General features: G+C 28.8%; 3 protein-coding genes across 10 annotated transcripts in view; 1 reads left to right on the top strand and 2 right to left on the bottom strand.

Moving 5' to 3' along the window:
- LOC148312394 (uncharacterized) overlaps nucleotides 1-22309 on the bottom strand; it is a 45320-nt gene that overhangs the window by 6243 nt on the left and 16768 nt on the right. Inside the window, exon 19 of the mRNA XM_088277426.1 lies at nucleotides 21852-22020. Coding sequence (XP_088133552.1) covers nucleotides 21852-22020 — 169 coding nt within the window. The remainder of the gene's footprint in view (nucleotides 1-21851; nucleotides 22021-22309) is intronic.
- On the bottom strand, nucleotides 634-8949 carry LOC148312395 (cytochrome P450 9e2-like). Of its 6 annotated transcripts, none has more exons than XM_088277415.1 (10): nucleotides 8869-8949; nucleotides 7068-7288; nucleotides 6173-6333; nucleotides 5958-6092; nucleotides 4928-5133; nucleotides 4046-4274; nucleotides 3468-3689; nucleotides 2751-2848; nucleotides 1777-1945; nucleotides 634-1364 (listed from the first exon to the last, which is right to left on the bottom strand). In XM_088277415.1, exons 2-10 carry the CDS (start codon nucleotides 7283-7285, stop codon nucleotides 1183-1185), a joined length of 1620 nt encoding a protein of 539 aa, XP_088133541.1. In that variant the 5' UTR covers nucleotides 7286-7288; nucleotides 8869-8949; the 3' UTR covers nucleotides 634-1182. The 6 variants fall into 6 exon arrangements, with proteins under 6 accessions (XP_088133541.1, XP_088133540.1, XP_088133539.1 ...); XM_088277414.1 differs by having other exon boundaries at nucleotides 8732-8949; XM_088277413.1 differs by lacking the exon at nucleotides 8869-8949 and adding an exon at nucleotides 8756-8774.
- Nucleotides 10649-20784, top strand: LOC148312396 (cytochrome P450 9e2-like). 3 transcript variants are annotated; one of them, XM_088277419.1, is made up of 10 exons: nucleotides 10649-10784; nucleotides 12913-13162; nucleotides 14436-14596; nucleotides 15326-15460; nucleotides 15746-15951; nucleotides 16258-16489; nucleotides 17899-18120; nucleotides 19052-19143; nucleotides 19406-19574; nucleotides 20303-20784. In XM_088277419.1, exons 2-10 carry the CDS (start codon nucleotides 12942-12944, stop codon nucleotides 20476-20478), a joined length of 1614 nt encoding a protein of 537 aa, XP_088133545.1. In that variant the 5' UTR covers nucleotides 10649-10784; nucleotides 12913-12941; the 3' UTR covers nucleotides 20479-20784. The 3 variants fall into 3 exon arrangements, with proteins under 3 accessions (XP_088133545.1, XP_088133543.1, XP_088133542.1); XM_088277417.1 differs by lacking the exon at nucleotides 10649-10784 and adding an exon at nucleotides 12080-12125; XM_088277416.1 differs by lacking the exon at nucleotides 10649-10784 and adding an exon at nucleotides 12080-12122.

Genomic DNA, 22309 nt, shown 5'->3' on the forward strand with positions numbered 1-22309 from the left:
TATCTGCTTATTTTCACTATTGACAAAAAAAAACCCTCACTTCTTACTGTTATGGATTGTACTTGTATAAACTGTTGTGCAATATAAACTGAATCAATATTACGCTTATCTTTTAACCCTTTATGGAACAAAAATTATAATATTCAATTTTAAAATAATAATCCACACACGTTGCCAGCACACGCGGGCTTTCAAATGGTGCTTTCTGCTTTTGAAACATTTATATAACAATATTCATTCATACAATCCTTTAACATATTAAAGTAATGTTTTTCGAATAAAATCACTATTTTTATATACATAATCTGAAGAAAAAAATCACATGAAGATTGCAGCCTTTTGAATGATAATACCCTATATATATTTATTTATATAAAATAAATCTTGTTCTAGTATAAAGATTGTCGCAAATAATTATGTAACTACTAATTATTGTAATTTAATTTTTTTGTTGGCAAACCTTGCACTACACACACATACATTCAATATTATGCACAGAAACTTTCACATATTCGGCTAGGCTAAAAATAAAATGCTTATCTATATTTTGTCGAATATCATTGCACAAGTTCTCAAAATTTTCCAATAAATAAACTCCAATAAAACTACATTATCTTTATAAAAATAAATCAATTTAAATTTTAAATGTTTTATTGAACTCCAAATTATAAAAACATGTAAATAAAAATATATAAAAGTAATAATAATTTTGGATACTTTATATAGCGGCATTCTTCAGCGTTAGTGACATCAAGTATTATATTTTAATGTATCAATATGCGAAACTGCAGTAACTAAGGGTACAACTATGTACAGAAGGACTTACTATTCATTGCCGTCATCTTTGTTTGGGAAAATAACTAAACTTTTATTTTAGAGTAATAACTCCCCTTCCCCAAAGATGGTTGACTATGGATGTTGCTGAGTATTTTTATACAAAACCAGGTAAGTTTCGCATATTTATATTTTAAATTATTTGTTGATACATTAATTTGGAAGTCCCGCAGCCAGTTTCTCGAACAAACAATATTATAGATGGAACTCATCATTATTATTTTATAGTTCAAACTTCCATTTTTGAAAAACGCATTTCAAATTTATATAAAAAAGTTAAACACTTATATTGGTAAAAGATTGAATGAAAATGACTGTATAAAATATATTATACATATGGTTTGTATATTATATTTCCAAATTTGAATTTCTGGGTTTTAAACCTAACCAGAAACCCCCATCGGGCTTCATAGAAACGGCATTTTTACTTAATTTCAATGGAATCATAGTTTTGGAGGTCACATGAAACTCAAAATTTGATAATAAATAGAAGAGTACTGCTTTCACTTCCATGAGGGCAAAACGGGAACCTGGAAAAAGTGTTCAATCATTTTAAAAGACAAATTTTACTGAAACTATTTTCACAAAAAATAATAGATTATGATGACTAGAAAAAAAAACAACTGAATATCTAAGTAAATTTTACAGTCTAATATTAAAACGAGGCATTTTTAGTATGAAATTTTAAATGTCAATTAATTGATATTTCAACGAAAATGAGTTTAAAGTTTCTTAACTATTTTATCCTTCCGCCAATGACAAATTTTACCACGTGCCATCACTAGTTCCAAAGAAGCAGTTTATTGAATAAGTTTGGGAACTGGTGGTACCTATATCTCTGTTAGGAGAGGAGATATGCACTAATTTAACAACAAAAATGTTTAGTTTGCCTTTTGTACAGGTAATGCCTAAAGTTTACTCGGTAAAATGTATAATATGTACCAATGCAGTTTCTTGGTCCAATCCCAAATGGCAAATAGGAGTATGGCTTGATAGAACCTTTATTTTCGTCTGAAAATCTCTCTGGATCAAATTTTTCAGGATTTGGAAAATGTTCAGGGTCACGGTGAAGGGCGTAAATAGGGATCCAAATGGCATCATTCTTGTGTAACTTAAATGCATAAAATAAAAAAGATTTACTCATCAATTTATGTGTTATCATATATTGTTATTTTCATACTTGACAAAATTCAAGATCTTTTTCACCGCTCTGATAGTAAATTATATTATTGTACACTGTTTAATGGTCAAAGGTCTTGTCAATTGTGGATCAAAAAGAAAATGTACTGATTCAAAGCAAGATAATAACCAAGATACAGTAGAATCTCTCTTGTCTGCTTTCGGCTGGTCTGCCACCTTTGTCCGTGCTTAAACTGAACTTGCAAAACAAAAACTGACTTTTATGACTGTTTTTTTTTACTATAGGATACCTTCAATTTTTAAGGTGGAAACTGACCGGAGCATTTTGTCGTAACATAACGTCGTAACATCGCTCGCGGCGAGCATCACCGAGCATCCGAAACTATGGCTGGAGCGCTCGGCTCGGTGTACTGACGGTGTTACGACGAAATGCTCCAGTCAGTCTCCACCTTTATATGTTGATATTATTACATATTTATTTATATTTTGTTCTTTTTAATAAAAATAACAGCTTTTGTGCAGTTTATTGCAATGTTTTTAATGTAGGGAACTATACATAGTTATTTTTTTGTTCAGAGATTGTTTGTTTTGCTGTAAATCTATATTTTCTGATGACAGATTAGAGGAGTTCTACTGTATTTAAATAAACACAGCTTTTTCCTACCCTGAAGCAATATTTAAGTGCTTCACAAAGCGAAGTAGTATTCCAACTTGCCACAATCTATTGCGATTCCTGATATCAAGTTTAGTGATTCTCACAAGTATATAATTTTCACCTGGTATTCTCTCCCTGCATCATGTGGAGGTGGTAAAGTGTATGGTTTTACACATATTCTATCTGTAGCTAAACCTGGAGGCCAACATCTTAATGTTTCTATAAGAAATATGTATATATTTAATAAATAAAATAAAAACTCTATATAAAATATTAATAATACATGAGATAGTGAGATAAATCTGTGGGAATGAAATATTTAACTTTCATTATTTCTTTAAAAGAACATTAACAATTAAATTACTCAATACAATTCGAGCAGTATTTTTTAAGGTTCTTCAACACCTTTAGATCTGAATTAATTTGATCGGATGAAAAACATATTTTTGGAGTCAAAGGTAGGTATTGTCAATGACAATAGAATACTGGTAATTATAAAAAAAATATTAATAAAACTATATTCAGACAATTATACCATATTACATGTAAGTTATATTATGATCATATTTTCAGAATAGTATTTACGAATAAGTAAAGTACATAATTTCAAATAATTAATATTGCCTTGCCAATTTGCCATTTATTTTAGAATCACAGTTTGTAAAAATTATATTTTTTAAAAGTTAATCTTATCATACAACATTTTACTTCTCTGAATATGACTATGAGCATCAAGACGTGGAGCCCAAATTTAGTATATTGCACATTTTATTTGCAAAGATTAATATGTGAAATGTTATTATTATTTTTGAGTGATTTTTCAAAAGTTTTTTTGTACCTGAGATTACCATATCCAAGTATTTCAGTTTCTGCAGATCATTATAAGTCAGTTTTCCCGTTAAACCAGATTTAACATCCTCTATTTCAGCATGGACCTTGCTCTGAATATCTGGATTTACTGCAAGCTCATGGGCAAGGAAACTCAGTACAGTGGATGAGGTGTCGAATCCGGCAATGAAGAACAGAAGTGCCTGAGCCGTTAGGTCATCGTCTGACCATTCTTTTATATGCATGTGTAAAAAATGTAAATTTTAATATTAAAAACAAAATTTGAATCCCTAAAGCAATATAAAAATGAATATTTGCATCCATAAAAAAAACAAAAGATTAGTTTTTTTGTTTATATTGCTGACATGATATATATTATGTTCTAAATATTCTCCTACCATAAAAGACCTCGCAAATATTAGGACATTATCTGTGTTGTCTGGACACCACATTTAATGATGGTGACATGTTCAAATATATCAGGATAAATAACAATCATCCTTTTTAAATAAATTGTAATAAATACTATATTCCTTTTTAGTTTTCATTGCTTAAAACATAATTAATGGCCAGTTAAGAGTTACTTACCATTTTTATTGTCACCATGTGCTATGTAAATGTCTTCAGCCACTGCAAAACCTGCATCTTGTTTATCTGTATTCAGCTCGTGTTTGAGAGATCCTTTCTTAGCTTGCATCAGCAAATGTATCATATCCTCTCTTATTATATTGTTTTCTTCCCGGAGCTTCATTGTTCCTTCGACAAGTGAACGGAAGAAGTGTTCCATCTTTTTATCAGCAGGGCTTATTTTCAGAAGCTGTGGTCCCAAATGAAGGTTAGTAAAAGCTACATATATACTATTAACGCCAAAATAACCATTTATATGGTACCTAGTTTAGATTATATAAGAGGCTGAATCTCTTTCACTAGTTTAAGCATAAACATCTTTCACTTTTTTCCTTCCTTTTGGCTCTTTTTCTGAAATTCTTCATACTGTAATATTACATTTCAATTCAAAATGGCTGATTTTTATTAGTAGTTATTAATAAAATTGGCATATGATCATTTCCTTTTTTTAATTTTTTTAGATCAATTTTAATAAATATGTCATTCACAATTAAGAGACATTATTTTGAGTGAATAAAAATACTGCGTTTTCATAAACATTAATTCTGAACCCCGCTCTGATAAAAATATACAAAAACAATCTTGGAATGTAGTCTTAAAAAAAAAAACTTAATTTTGGTGTAAAAAAATCATGGAATGCCTTTGTTTTAAGTGAATAAAATATTTAAGTGTGAAAAATTCTTATATTTCATACATAACGAAGTTCGTTTTTTTAAACAGATTATAATATTTATCTAACCTTGACTTATATACTTGTAGTATTTATATTTTATAAATACCCTATACAATGTAACTGCCCTGTTGAACTTGCTTATAAAGTATGATAAAATACAATTAACATACCTTCATAAGTTTTGGCACTAGACTATAGCCAAAAATTTTCAGAAGCACCAATATGGTGAATTTCGTTAATTTTTGACCCATTTCAAAGAAATCATTCTTGACATCTTCAAAGGAATTAATTTTCAAACCAAATGCACACGTTGCAATTACATCATTTGTATATCTTGTAAAGGTGTCCTTCATTTCAATGTCAATCATTTCTTTATCTACAAGAGACAAATACTTCAATTATTCTGTAGAATTTCTAAGTATTAATCACATTATTATAGTTAAATCATAGGTTAGTAATAATCCACTTCCATGCTTTGTGTTACTCAATTTCTAGGTATATTTTAACCCAGAATAATAACTGTAACTTGGGAAACCATATGAAATCATTGTTTAGATAATTTTTATAGTCTATAATTTTTTAAGACAAGATCTTCATCCATCTCAATGCAACCCGAGACAAAATAGAAAATGTAAGTATATCATGCTACGATAAACATATATTTTGCTTAACCTTTGGACGCGTAAATTGACTAGTCGCCTGAATGTTTTTCTCTTTTGGACGCGTAAATCAACTATATTTGTTTCAGCCATGTCCATGGCTTTTACAAGCCATGGACATAGCTTAACCAAATAAAAGGAAATGAAAGGAATTTTATACAATACTTTATTTTTTATGAAAAATTAGCATTTTCCAAATCAACTTTTATTTTTTGATTAACGCGTTCAAAGGGTTAAGGTTCGAATAAGCAATATAAATTATGGAATTTTTATAACACCAATTTTCAAGTAAATAGGTAAATGTTTTTTTGTAAAAACATCAAGTATCACATAAAATCGTTTATATTTATGAAAGAACTCGAGAAAGAAGACACAAAAGTGTGAAAAGTTTGGATGGCGCAAGTCAATAGTGGCATATCTTGTATATATATGTTTTTCAACTAACCTTGAACATTTAAAAGAAGAATAAAGCAATTTGTTACATGATGGAAGGAATAAAAAATTAAATAAAAAAAAACAGTATTATTCCGATATGTCTTACCTGATTCTTTACACTTGCTAGTGTAAAATCTAGTCACTTCTTCTGCACATTCGACAACAAAAGAAAACATTGATCTCATTTTAGATGATGTAAATGCTGGACTCAAAGTTGCTCGCATATCTCGCCATCTTTGACCTTAACAATATTAAAATATTGATGACAGGAATCTTACCAAGCATGAAAATTAATATTTTATTTCTTGGTATTTTCATTACCTCTTAAAGCAAACAAATGCTTTGAAAATATTGAATCATCAAAATCAGTAAAACTTCGGTGATCTACAAAATGATCAAAATCCTTTATACATACTTTTTTTATAAGTTCTATATCTTTCAACATTATAAGACCCCTGGTAAACTCAAAATATCCAACATATCTGAAACAAAATTATATTTAAAAATATTGGCTCCGATATTTTGTGTTTTTGTGTAAAGGAAAAATCATTTACGTTAGGATAAGACATGATTTACATATATTTAAAGTGTATTTACTATATTAAAAATACAATTATGCCTTGCATGACGAACGCCAGTCCAGGGTAATTCTTAATATCAAATAAATATTAAAGTAAGAAACACAATTTTGGTACCCCTGGGAATTGAACTTGGGACCTCCCAATGGTATGGTAGTCGCGGTAACCACTACACTAAGGCCTGTAGTACAGGCCTTAGGAAATAAAATGGATGACTGGGAAGTGACAGTATATTTCTATTCATTTTCCTAGAAATGAGGGACATATTTATTTTTTTAATATTTGATGAATTCTCTGAAAGTCTAAAATATGGACATCATAAATTATTCAGAATAGGACCTTTTTACACCTTCGAATTTCGTAATGTCACAGTTGTGAAGATTGGCAGGGCATTTTGTAAAAAGGAGAGAGTTAAAAAAGAAATGCGTCCAATACTTTTGACTTCTTATGATGATAATCCATCGGTGAGCCTTTTAAAATATTCGTATTTTTAAAAGAGAAAACGTAAATGAAAACATAATCATTATTAGAATTATACAACTTACTTTACGTGTGGCTATTAGAATCATAAAAATATGCTGTAAATATTCAATATATTTAAAACAAAACATTGATTTTTAAAATCCTATTGTACTTACTTTTCTCCGGGAAAAGCGTTGTAGAGTTTTGATGTTATCGTTGAAAAATGTTCCCGTCGAGTCAACATTCCAAACGTATTCCCAAAAAAAGGAACAGATGGCTTGATGTTTTTGACTCCAAGTCTCTCAAAATGCCCATAAGCATAGTTTCCATATATAAGGGCACAAACGATAATACTTGCTATCATAATTCCCCACTCCCATATGGAAAAAGACATTTTCTGTGAAGGAAGAACACTTTACATATTTCATAAATATTTAAATTTTCAAACAAAAGTACTTCTCACTACTAAGTGACGGGTCAGACATTGGACCAGCTAGTGTGGAAACACACTCACATAATATCTAATATAATTAATTAATTATCAGTTAGTGTGGAAACACACTAACTGATGAAATATTCTTTCCAACTTGTAAAACCACATAATACGAGAAATCTGAAATTTTATTTTAGTATTTTAAGTTTGTCCAAACATTTTAAGTACACTAATACTAGATTTATTTCATCAAAGGATTGCTAATGAAATGAAATATATTAATAACATTAATATTATGATTAACCGCGGGGCTTTAAATCGACTCTATAAGCATCAAATATTATTACTGGTTTGATCAATTTATATTCATGATTTTTTAGGAGAAAAATTGGACTCTATCCATTTATTTGCATTTATTATGATGCTCTATAAAATTTAATTAGCACTTTTAATGTGTACAAAGTTCAAAAAATACGAATGACCTAAACTAAAATTTTATTTTAGTATGTACTAAAATTTTTATTATTTAAACCGGCATATTTTTTCTCAAACGCGTACCTAATACACTGCATAAAATATTTTTATGCACTTACAATATTAAGTTAATTTTTTACTTATTCTAGTATAAAAAAAGGGTGTAATATAATATTTTTTACATTTATTCCTAAAGACAAAATGGTTGAAATCAATGCAAGTTTTTTTTTTATTTACCTAACGTCCAAGTGACTGAAATCTAGCTACATCTTATGCAATACCGTTTATCATGTCCCTACTCAGGCTTCAACTTTATAAGTTTCATAGCTTATGCCTACTTGTGAGTAGTTTTACTATTTATGTTTAAAGTTACTATAATTTCATGTAATTCATGAGTGAAAATTCTAGGCAAAAACACTCGCTAAATCAATGCAAGCAAAGCTTTTTTTATTTAAATCTAGAAAGCGCTGGAATTACAACACACACTGATAAATTTCAAACGATGTTTTGACAGTCAAATTTCCCGCTATTATTATGTTTACAGACGCAACATGTCATTATTTACGTACCAAATATCAAAGAAGTGAGCCTCAAATTGTGTATATACATATACCATTTATTTAGACACACAAAAAATAGATTTAAAAACAAATTTAAAAAACCAAACCTTAATCTGGTATTTAAGTCCAAGGTCCTTGACATATTGATATTTCGTCCTGAGAGTTAATTTTTTTTTAACACAATAAAACACAGGAATTTAAATATTTTTTTAAGGCTTATCATATCTTGTTATTTCCTGTGACTGGAATGGAACAGTGAGTAAATATTGTTTATCTAAACAAAATTATACCTACCGTCAGAGGTTATAAGAATATATATTTACATATAACATATATAAGTGTCAATTGAAATAAGTATAAAGATAGGTATTACATAATATTTAGTACTAAAATTTACGTCAGAACTAGGTGGGTACACTTGTTTTTAGCACTACATTGCATAACTGCGAGCAAAAGGGCTTTGAGATCTAAACTATGCTCTACCGCCCGAATCTTAACATCTCAAATTACCTCTTTTTTATTATCGATGGACCGGTATTTTTCGCGCACCTATTTGTTTACGTCTTTAGCCAGGTAAACTTGAAATATAAAAGTGAACCGTATAATCCGCGAGTCGATCGTCGATGTATAGGTATTATATGATCAGCGATTCTATATCTTTTTAAAAATATAATCTCCGCGATTAAAACTGGGTAAAAATATTGTTTTGTTTATTATTTTTTTATTTGTTCAAATAACCTTTGATTCAGACATCTATATGATTTTTTTTATCTAAAATAAAGCACGAACCAATATTTTTTCGGTTTATCTCTGTATAAATGTTTTCTTCTAACAATGTTCCAGTCATCCTTATAATTTAACAAACGAACAAAAACAATTATAATTCATATTGATTGAACTTTTAAAACGTAATGAAATAAAAATAAATATATTAAAAAAAAAAAAAAATTAAAAAATATATATATATACATATATATATATTATATATATATATATATATATATATATATATATATATATATATATATATATATATATATATATATATATATATATATATATATATATATATGTATATGTATATATATATATATAAATATATATATATATATATATATATATATATATATATATATATATATATATATATATATATATATATATATATGTATATATATATATATATTTATATATATATATATATATATATATATATATATATATATATATATATATATATATATATATATATATATATATATATATATCTTCTCCTTCTCTTCCCCATCTAACTTCTAACTCTGTCGCCAAGAGTTAGGCCTGCAATAGGTCGTAGAGTCTTCATTTCCGATGTCCTAAGAAGGCTTTTTGCTCTCGCAGTGTCGGCTCTTGTTGTCCTAAAACAAGTTATCAAAATAAAAATTCTGAAAAAAGTCGCCTCCCCCTGTGCATAAAATGTTTTTTACATCCTCCTTCTGACTAAAATTTTTCACATCCCAGCAGGTTACATATATTTTTTATCAAAATGAAATTAAAAGCTGAAATATTATTTTGTGAAATAATTGTCTCATTTTCAAGTTTTAAGCTGGCAAAATAAGTAATTTTAGAGGTAATTATATGAATTAAATAGCAGCAGCAGTGTTTTATATATGTGCATTCTATTTATTAAATGATAGATGATCAATACTGATAAATAAAATTTATAAAGTCTACAATGGCCATGACAGTCAGTTTATTATTAGCTACTGACTATGGCATTGTCTGGATGTAATACCTACTGTGACTGACAAGTATGCCGTTGTAAGTCAATGAGATAAGTGTTCGGGGGAACGTTATTATTCATTTACACTTGACACCCTAAAATGTCTAGGGCACAGAATCAGAAAATGCGCCCTATGCAGCAGCAGCCCATTGTCACTGATCACCTTGTCTTCATGAAAGTAATAAGGTGTGGATAAGGGTTAGAAGAAAAATAATGTATGTAGGTGCTGTAATGTAACCAATTAATCTTGATGTAAACATAAATTGAAATATCATGTAAGATTTGGATATCATTTTTCATATTTTTTTATTATTTATGGGGCCTAGAATGAAAATATTCTAAGACATTTCACTAAGCTTCTGAAATGATTAAATATTAATTTCAATTTATTCTGATTTCCATTAATTTGCAAAGCATGCGCTATATTTAAAAAAATGAACTCCTCGAATTGTGTTTTAATTTTATATTCAAAGTTTGATAAAAGCAAACTGCATTGCAGTCTTGCAATGACGGCCATGTCTAGAAGAAGAGGACACCCGCAGATGCACTGAGCTGATAACCTTGAAAAGGAATACTGGATTGAGGGATGGGGACCACCCAGGATAGGAATCGCTGGTGGAGTTTGAGGAAGATCTCCAAAGCTGGGTGCAAAACGGGGCCTAAAGTAAGTATGGCCAATCGTAAAATTGGAATGTAGTCATCTGTAAATAGAACTACGTATTTCACATAAATAATACATTTTACCATATTATGCTGGTCCTTTGTTATTCTGGGGTAAGACTATAAAGAAAATTTGTTAGAGATATTTGGATTATTTAATTTCTCAATGTGTATTTAAACCTCCTGATTCTAAATACAAAATACGCCAGGCAATCAGACGAAATGCTTTAAATTAGGACTTGCAATGATATACCTTTTAGCCAAAGTATATAATATGACCACAATACAATATATTATGTACCTACAGACACATGTAAACACTTATCTCAATTAAATATTAAAAAAGAACCATCCTCTTTATTACATGTTTGTATAAAGTACAGGGCTGGAATCAAGGCCGAATTAAAACCTAAAAAACTTAATTTAGTTTTATATATTTGTTTTTTATTTCTTCATTGCATGTATTTTCATTCACTGTTGCATTTGCGACTCAATATTTAATATGTTTAATGTTTAATTTTTTTTTACATAGGAACTATTAAAAACTTCATTTGTTCTGTAAATATGTAAAATGTTTTAATCCATTCCAAACTCCCAAAAAACTACCCTTTTAATATTAATTTGTGATAATGCATAATAACGAGAAGCCATCTGAAAACTAATAATTTGTTAAGATAAAAAAATTTGAAATATATAAAAGGTGCTTAAAAGAAATTAAGATTCTAACTTCACAAAAAATCTATCCAGTGATAATTTATGTATATTTGGATTTATTAATGACACAGAATTAAGATATGGCATTAAAAAGATTTATAACACAACAGAGACCATTTTTTCTCAAATTTCGGCACACAATTCCATTTCACACATATTTCGTTCATCGAGGACTAGAAAAATCATTCTTATATGAATATATGTCTATATGAGGTATCTATTTTCTCCATCACTGTATTTGTTTACTCGCTATTTTATTTCTTCCATATGATTTCTTGGTTGTAACCAAGTATTCTGTTCGCAAACTGAGAGACATTTTGTCTTCCGAATTTTCTTCATAGCCCAAATTATTCAAAACCTTTGTAATGCAATTTCTTTATAAGCCTTGCACCATTACTCTATAATGAATATACAGACTAATTTACTTGAATTACATTACAAAGACTAACATGTAATTATCAATGTAAAGACTTTATTGTAAATTAATATTGACATAAAATGCAATTAGTATGATATAATTGAGCAATAATTCTACCCTGTGTTTAAATGTCCTAACAACAGATAAAACTTAATTCACAACATGTCAGTATCATACGCTATATTGAACAGTCAAGTTTAGTGTCAAGAGGTGGTAAACAGTTTATTTTATATTATGAAGCATCGCGAGATAGTACTTTCATATATATTTCATTTGCTTTCTAAACTCATGATGAAATTAGATTACCGAGAATCAAATCATTCACATACTACTATCAAAAACCTATTATTTTTATTTTCAAAGTTATTCATCCTAACAATATTGATAATTTTGAGTAAAATTCTCAAGGTTTTAACAGAAGTACCTAGAATATTTACTTAGATCTATTTTTTAGTATTTTAAATACATATTTTTTATGTGAAGAGTTTAGGATAAAATTATTGTTTTTTTTAAACGGGCTTAAATTAACTGGGTTATTACTGACTCCCTTGCTTTTTTTTACTTACTATTTTCATATGTAATATGTATATGTATGTATATTTTTATGGACTAGAATTACAGTGAAAATATTTAATTAATAGCCAATTACTTTAACTTTACTTCTGGACTTTTGTTTCTAACGAAATTGGCACTTTGGGACTGGTTGTTAATTAGTGTTTTCAGGAAATTTATGATACTGTTAAGAAAATTTATGAATATTTAGTTTTTTTAGCAAATAGCGGTAAAGTTAAAGTTATCTACAATACACAGTTAACACATCTTTTCACTGCGATTCCAGCCCTGATTTTGACACATTAAATTATGATGTATTATATTATCAATAGCATCATTAAATATTTATTTTTATCCAGTATTTGTGTACAAACATTTGGCCATACCCAAAATATTATTTGGTGTCTTTTTTTAAAATTATTTTTACAAAAATGTTAAATATTAACAGGACAGAAGAATTTGATACTTTCAACCACAATGTGGACGATATCTTGGTTGGATGTGACATTATTTCTCTTGGGAATTGTCACATTGTTAATATATTACTATGGAAAAAAGGGCCATGACTTTTTCAAAAGAAACGGAATAAAATATATCAAGACATATCCCTACATTGGCAATATGCTTCCATTGGTCATGGGAAAGCAGCACTTGAATTTCATTATTCAGGATGCATACAATAAGTTTGCAAATGAAAAGTAAGTGCCTTATACTATTCTTCTCTAGCTGAAAAATCACAACAGGCATAATAGTTACTTCTTTTAACTCTTATCCGCACCTAATGATGCATAAACCACTGCATCATAAAGAAGAAAAATTATCTTAATCGTTAAATACACAAAGGAAAGGTGATAAACCCTGCACTACAGGGAAGTATTAAATAAATATCAGGAATGAAAAATCACAAATGTTTATTTTCACCCTCCTGGGAGTCGAACCCTGACCTCCAGCATGGTAGCCTAGCTATATTACAGTAAATATATATTGTTAGGCTGTTTCTGTAACACAATAGGGCTATTTTATCACAACATAGCCGGGCATATTTCACAGTTAATTTTATACATTGGGATTCGCTTATTGTGATAATTTTTTAACCAATTATACTTATAACTAAAACTACCTGCTAACTAATGTTACCTGCTAACTAATGCTTAATAGCAGAAGATAAAATAAAACATTTTTTTAAAATAATTATTTTTATTTCCGGATTATTTCATTTAAGTATAAATATATTGATAAAAAAATCACTTATTAGTCAATTGTCTATTTTATTTTAATTTAGTGACACTTTAATGATTTCTATTTGACTATTTATATAGTACCTCCTATTTAAATATGCCTCCTCCATTTCTTTTCCCATAAAGAAGTTATGTCCTTCAGCTTGAGCTCCTTCAATTATGTCATCCGCATCCTATCCATCATATTCTATTCCCATATCCATGAATCTGAAGCCATCGTCTGACCACCCTTCCTTCATAAATAACGATTGAGTCAACACTGCGTCGATTCTTTGAGGTGCCCTATGCACCACTTGGATGCAGATAAAAGTCAAAAGAAGACAATTGTTATATTATCTATTTGATACAAATTTTGATTCCTCTATAATTATTTTATATTTTTCACTCACTTATTAATTGTAGGTATACTGGCAAAAAACTTTAACTAGAATATATGAAATTTTCACTAAATGATGCGTATTATAAAGTTTTGAACGTTCTATAAACTGGAAAAACACATTTAGTAGTTTGAAATGTTATATTTATGTGATTTTAAAAGTAAATTTAAGTTTAATAGCGGGTATTTTATGCCGGCTAAAAGCTTTCAAGAACAGGGATTATATTATTATTAAGGATTTAGAGTTAACGTTTTTTGCCCATTTACTTATGATATGGTACTTTACGAAATTGGAAGTTATTATTTGTATTTCATTAAGCATTTTTAGTTTAATTTTATTAATGTCATTTTTCACAGGTATTTTGGCATCTTTTTTTTCCATTATCCGGAGCTTGTCATCAAAGACTTGGAGTTGATAAAACGCATAACGATAAAAGACTTTGATCATTTTACGGATCATTTACAAATAGCTGATGAGAAAGATCCTCTTTTTTTTCACAATCTATTTAGTCTTAAAGGTAATCCAGCTCACTAAGCTAAGTAAAAATTTCTACGATTTAAGCTAAAATTTAAAATGTGCTCAGATCAGATTACCATCCTTAGTCATGATAGCAAGGAATCACAGATGAATAAATATGGGGCAGAAATGCAGAGCTCTCGATCCAAATAAAGTCCCTATCAATGGAGAGGTCCACTAATAGATTTATTAATGTCATTATTACTGTCATTCTTAGTATTAGAACTTGGCAGTAGATTTAACATTTTTAAATATTTGTTGACATGCATGAAATATTGTATGTTAATCTGACATGTCACATATCGCTCACTCCTTTCAAGAACGTCATAAATCAAAAATTGACAATTTTCAGTTGTGTATGTTTTCGGAATGCCCAGAAAATGTACTATATCCCAGTAAACGAGGCATATTTTTAACTTAATATTTACCCGCTACAAGGCAGAAAGTGTTGTTTTTGAATTGTGAAGATAAATGTATGGTTTAATTATTTTTTAAAATAAACCAGTTATTTTTCAAATGAAGAAAAAAACCTTCAAGTTCAACCTTAAAATATCTGTTGCACAGTAAAAAGTTTAATAAGTGGCTTGATATTTATTTTTAATAAATTGTTTTATATTTTCAAACTTTAAAAACGTTCTCCTGAAAAATCAAGTTTTTTTTTATTTATGACGTTTTTGAAAGGAGTGAGCGATATGTATATGTATATATTTTCAAAGGAACTAATTTTTAGGTCAAAGATGGCACCACATGCGAACTACATTAAGTCCTGCTTTTACAAGTTCAAAAATGAGAGGAATGATGCCATTTGTGACAGAATGTTCGGATCGTTTTATCGAATACTTAAAGATTGAATGTCAAACTCCAGGTTATTTACTTTCTATATATTTTTAAGTACGTAATGCAGTATTTAAGATTCAGTTTGAAAATGCCAATTTAATTTTTCGTACCCTGTATTATCTTTCCACGGCCATTTTTTCTTGAAAACTTGCTATTTCAAATCAAAATCAACAATGCATTTTTGGTTTTCTTGGTAAGAAATCACGTGAATTTTACTCAATACACCATTCTTTATTTGTTTAACACAATAATCAATTACAATAAAAATGAGTTGTTCTTGGATCAAATAAAACGTAATTCATTAATTTTCCAGGACAGGAACATTTCGAGATTGAAATAAAGGAAATGTTTACTAAGTTTACTAATGATGTTATCGCATCTTGTGCATTTGGTATCCAGACTGACTCATTTTCTGACCCAAATAATGAATTTTTCAAAATGAGCACCAAATTAACAAACATCGAGCTAAAGGAAGCATTGACATTGTTTGTCTTCAAAATTTTTCCCTTTATACGAACGGTGAGCATTTTAAAATCTTGATATCATAAAAGTCGAAATGTATGTTTTCAGGCCATTATTAAATATTTAGCATTATAATTGTTGCTTGTTTCTGACTATTATATATAACTGCAATTGACAAAATGACTTTGTTAAAATTCATTAGATTGAATAAGAATAAAACAGTTATGGATGTCTTTAGAAGTTATAACACAATAGGTATTCACCAATTTCACTATCAAGATAGCAGATTAGTCCGAGATTGATTTCCCCTGGAGATTTTTGTTTGTTTTTTTTAAACAATAATTCATTCATTCTATATCACAGATTCTTACCTATTCACTGATGGAAGACAAGATAAGCAGCTATTATAGAAGCACCGTGATGGACATTATAAAACAAAGAACGAAATCTGGTGTTATAAGGAAGGACATGATACATTTATTGATGCTAGCCATGAAAGGCTCCTTACATGATGATGAGCATCCAGACGGTCACAATGACGATTCCGGATTTGTAACAGATCACGAATATTCCAAGGAAAATACCGTGAAAACTGGTAAGCTTAATTAATTATTGATCAATCACTTTCATTTCTGGAGGTGACATTCATCACGGCTGTTTGGAATCTGGAGATTCGAGTGAAACAGGAATTTGATACTCAGTACTAGTCTTCGCTTCCTTGGCGCCTATTTTTTATTTTACAAAAAATTAAACTTTCGTCCAATCTCATATTGATAAAAAAAGTCATTAAACTACCTCGACCCTGCTCCCCTAAAAAAATCCATCTTCCACCGTGTCTTTGCTTTCCTTGTATATAAATAATTTTCCAATAATTTACTTCATGTTCACATAATCTGTAAAATTAGTATTTCTTATTCGACATACGTCGGCTGTCCAAATTCAAAACACAGTAAGGGTCATTTTTTTGGAGTACGTTTTTTTTGCATTTTTGGACTAAGTAGATTCTACTTAGTCCAAAAATGCAAAAAAAAACGTAATACAAAAAATGTCCCTTACTATGTTTTAAGTTTGGACAGCCGACGTGTATATTCAAGATTTTGTATTTTCCAATATTGGAAATTTTTATGCATTTTTTTTCTCTCGCTAAATAACACTAGTGATAAGATCATTATGTCGCTTGATATGTCTTCTAAACTTCCTGTTTTCTATAGTGTCCAAAAAATTTGTTTTTCATCCATTCCAAATCTAGGCAAATGACTCTTCTTCTGCGTTCTTGTCTTCATTGCTGACGGCCGTGACCATCCTTGTTTTCAAAATTTTTGGGGCATTTGTCTTCCACCTCATCCGACACACCGCCATCTGCATCGCCCCAACTACTGATGATGAAATGATTACATAATACCCACAAATGGCGTTAAACTGAGATATCAGAACCACAGTGTTGATTTTAACTGCCAAAATATCCAAACAACAATATAAAGAAATTAAAGTTACAATATAAAGAAATTTAAATGCATATATATATATATATATATATATATATATATATATATATATATATATATATATATATATATATATATATATACATATACATATACGTCCGCCTCTGTAGTGTAATGGTCAGCACGCTCGGCTACCGTTCTGGAGGTGCCGGGTTCGATTCCCAAGAGGGTTAAAATAAATATTAGTGATTTTTTCACTGTCATATTTATTCAATATTACCCTGGACTGGTACCTGAAGCGGAGGGCTGATCACCTTTCCTTCATGTGTAAACGATCAAGATAACACTGCGTATATATGACGCAGTGCCCTATGCACCATTGGGGTGCGGATAAGGGTTTTATATATATACATATATATGTATATATATATATATATATGTAAATATATATATATATATATATATATATATATATTATATATATTTTTTTTTTATTTATATAAACAAAGGTTGTTTGTGACAAATGTGTTAATATTCTAATATTCCATTTTCTTTTAAGCCTGGACTGATGATGAAATTACAGCGCAGGCTGTGATATTCCTGTTTGCTGGATTTGAGACAACCTCAACTCTTCTGTCGTTCATGTGTTACGAGTTAGCTCTCAATACAGAGGCCCAAAATCAACTCAGAGAGGAAGTAGATCAATATATTAGTGAGACAGGTTCCATGATCAAGTATAACGACATACATAACCTGACTTACTTGGACATGGTCACTTCAGGTAGACTTGTTTATTTGTGTTTCTAAGTAAATTTGCTAAAATTATTTTGAAATTAGAAAAAAAAATCTTTAAATAGTTTAAATATTTTTTTGTTTTTTTTTTATAAATCTTATAATGCAACAAAAATCATCAGAAAAATACAGTGGAATCTCTTATAATGAGCTTAATTCATTCCAGAATCTTACTCGTTAAGCGTCCCGGATCATAAGTTCATGTTGTAAAAAAAGGACTTGTCCTTTCTCTGTAATTATTTTTTGACATTTCATCAAAGATGAAGAAGAATATGGAAGTCTGGGCATTTACGGGGCTTACGACCGTCATAGGCTGGTTTGAGTGATCACTTTACACACGTGTAACATTCACCAATTCTACCCATTATTGACAACCACACTACTCAAATTCTTCGAAGTTCTATATATATGAACCAATTTAGAAACTTTGTTCTTGAATTTTGAATTTAATTCATTTAACCAATTTAGAAACTTTGTTCTTGAAACTTTGTTCTTTCTCTGTAACTCGCTATGTGAAATTTCGAAAATAAAAAGTGAAAAAAGGGTGCAACTTTTCACTTTTTATTTTTATTTTTTAGTTAGAATCCATTGTGCGATATAAAGAATAGAATATATTTTTACATTTATATTTTTTATTAACAAATCCCTGGACGGAAATATAAATTGGAAGAAAATAACATACTTTTTTTGAAAATAGCTTAAAACTTTTTTTTTACTAATAAATATATTCATTTTGCATCCTGGTCACTTACAATACTATAATATTTCTATTATTGAGAACCTATTAACAAAAGTTTTTTTAGATTTCCGAGGTAAGGTACATTAAGAAAAAAGATTTTAGCTTGATTTGGAATTAAACTCCACGTACATAAAAAAATTATGCATAACATCTCTGAAAAACAAATAATTGTTTGTTTCAGAAACTCTAAGGTTATGGCCTCCTGCTGGTAATTTGGATCGAGTGTGCGTAAAACCCTTTACTATACCTTCTTCTACTGGACCATCTTATACGGTATATTATAACTGTCTTTTCCCAACATATTATAGTAATTATATATATTTTTTAAAACAGTTGTAAAACGGTATTTTAACACTGCTTTATGGTAATTATTTTAACTTTAAAAATCCACAAAATATGTTTCTTAAATTTAAAATAAATAAAACAAAAAAATTTAAATGTCGAAAAATTAAAAAAATAAATAAATACAAACTGATTTTTACATTTTAAAATATAATATTATCTTAATATCAAATTATATGTTTTATTCTTTCAGATTCAAAAGGATGAAATTGTTTGCTTGCCAAGTTATTCAATACAAAGAGATCCAAAATACTTCTCTGACCCAGATAAATTCATTCCGGAACGATTTTCAGCAGAGAACAAATCTTCCATCCACATTTCAGCATTTCTTCCTTTTGGCATTGGACCTCGAAGCTGCATCGGTAAGCTTTATATTTATTTCGAAAAGTAAGCTTTATATTTATTTCGAAAATCGTCAGAAGACGGTTCTTTTCACAAATTGGGGATGATTATTATTTTAGATTTATTGATTATGATTCAAATAAAATTGGTATAATAAAATCCAGAATGTTTGTATGCATTCATATATTTGTCTAACTAAAGGCTTGAAGACAAAATACTCTATCAAAATAAAGTTTTCTTAGATTGATCAGACATTAATTTCTATGCATATTTATAATTTTTATATAAATATATTGTTATTTTATTTATTGTTTCGGCATTAACTTTGTGGTAAGACATGTTACAATGATTAAAGAAAACACTTCGTTTTTTACCACTTGAGTTTTATTATAGACTACATGTTTCAGAAGTTAAACTTCCATCATTCAGGTCTGTATAATAACTTATTATACAGACCTGAATGATGGAAGTTTAACTTCTGAAACATGTAGTCTATAATAAAACTCAAGTGGTAAAAAACGAAGTGTTTTCTTTAATCATTGAAATATATTGTTTATTGATTTTTGAACCACTAACTTTGTGATTTTCCATTTTCAACTTATAAATAAACTAGATGAAGGAGTCAGGAATATTTGACAACTGAAATTATCTGTAATTGCTGATCAACTCAAAAAATAGTAGATTTTTTAAAGCAGATAGTCAGATAATACACTCATGTATACGGTATTAAAAATATTATATTTTTCAGGTAATCGATTTGCCCTTATGGAAGTGAAAGTAATAATGTTTTACCTTTTGGCCAATTTTGAAATCGTACCGACACAAAAAACACAAGTACCCATGGAAATCAAGAGCCATCCTTTTAATTTGCATGGTAAAAATGGAATCTGGGTGGGATTGAAGAAACGAGAAAGAGCAGTCTAAGTCAATTCATATAATTTATTATAATTTGTTTGGTTATTGGCTTCAACCATTGATAGATTTTTAAAGAAGTTAGTGACACTCAATACAATACAATGGAAAATAAATATACATATAAGAAAACTTGAAAAGGGACTGTGTACTGTTTGGTGAGTTCTAGCAAAGTTTCCGCAGCCTAAATTTGCATTCCAGCTTTATGGTAACCAAGTTTTTTTTTAAATATGTTTTATGATTTTTTTTTATAATAATTTTATTTGATCTAATTTTGTGGGAGAATAATATAATAATTAAATAAATGATTGTTAACCATGATATGTTTTTTTTTTCTAATGTACATAGCATTTTTTTTAAAATGAAAAGTACATTTGTATTTAAAAAAATACGAATGAGTCCAGAAAAAATAGGTTAATAGAAAACCAGTTTAGTTATAGTGAGATGAAGAATCAAAGTTGCTTTCATCGCTTGAATTCATATACTTATATTATGAAGTTTTTGCTATCAAATGTTATCAGAAGCAATTTATTTTCCCAGTATTTTGATTACCTTTTCCTTTTGTATTGGTTTATGGTCAATATATTTTACAAAAAGGAATTATGCACGCATCCAAATCAAAGGTTTGATGCATACTGACCACAGATTATCCTAATGATTAACTTCAAATTATGGTAAAATCCATAACCACTAAAAAAAATGCTCTGCGTCTTGGGAAGCATTTACAGCGCTTTGACTTTTAGGTAGTCGTATACATTAACATATTGCCCTTCATATAATTATAATACCATATGACTACATTACAAGGTTATAGTGCTTCATATGTCCCATTGAAATGTATCAGTTTATTTGTCAGTCACATCTAGTTGGGAATAGCCAATGTGCATTATTGATAAAACACCACATATATTTTTTTTTGTTTTTAAAAATCAACAATTAATTAAAAGAAAGAAATAAAATCATCTTAACTATAATCAAATAATGGTTTGCATTACAAGTCAGAATTTAATATTTGAAAAAATGAAGTTATTACGAAAATAATTAAGGATCCATCCATCCATAGATGATTTAAAAACTGCATGCAACAGATTACCTTATGGTTATTAATAATAATTATTAATAATTTTGTTATTTATATATATTTTATCACATAAATAAATGTAGAAAGTTATGATGATAAAGTAGGTACTATTAGGTAGAGGAGACCTCTATAGGCAGTCCGTGCATATTTCTGGTATTGCCAAGTACGTAAGCACCACAATAATAAACATATATTTATAAAAATAAAGTAAAGAGTACTCAAATAATTTATGACGGAACTGCATGTTTCCGCTGGTGTTAGTTTTTATAAGTGCTACTAAAATACTTATTGCTTATATTATTACTTTAATTCTCTTGGCTTCAATCCAATAAGTAAACCATTTGCAGAGTGGAGATTAACAGTGCTTTTAGAAATGACAGGAGGTATCTCAGTATTGGCTGTAACAACCACTTCAAACTTTCGCAGAATCTTGTATACTATAGACTTAACGACCATGAGGGCGAAACGGGAACCTTAAATAATAAACAAGAAAACAATAAATAATAACACAATTTGAAGATATTACTCCTTTCTACCTACCCGTATATCATTACTGATTGCAGTGGTAGCTAATGTGGTCACAAAACATATTTGCCATAGTTTCTTACTTTTTCTTATATTGAGGAAGATTTTAGTTTATTTGAATCATAAAATAGTGTGATTCAAATAAGGATTATTTAAGGAGGATTGGTGTTTACTTCTTGTTTGTCAAACATTTAAGCAGCGAGTGGAATATTATTTAATAACACCCTGAATTGCTTC

The sequence above is a fragment of the Brachycentrus maculatus genome, unplaced genomic scaffold (genome assembly GCF_059751285.1).
Source record: "Brachycentrus maculatus isolate JH-2025_06_01 unplaced genomic scaffold, ASM5975128v1 h1tg000042l, whole genome shotgun sequence".
In the NCBI taxonomy this organism is placed as follows: Eukaryota; Metazoa; Arthropoda; class Insecta; order Trichoptera; family Brachycentridae; genus Brachycentrus; species Brachycentrus maculatus.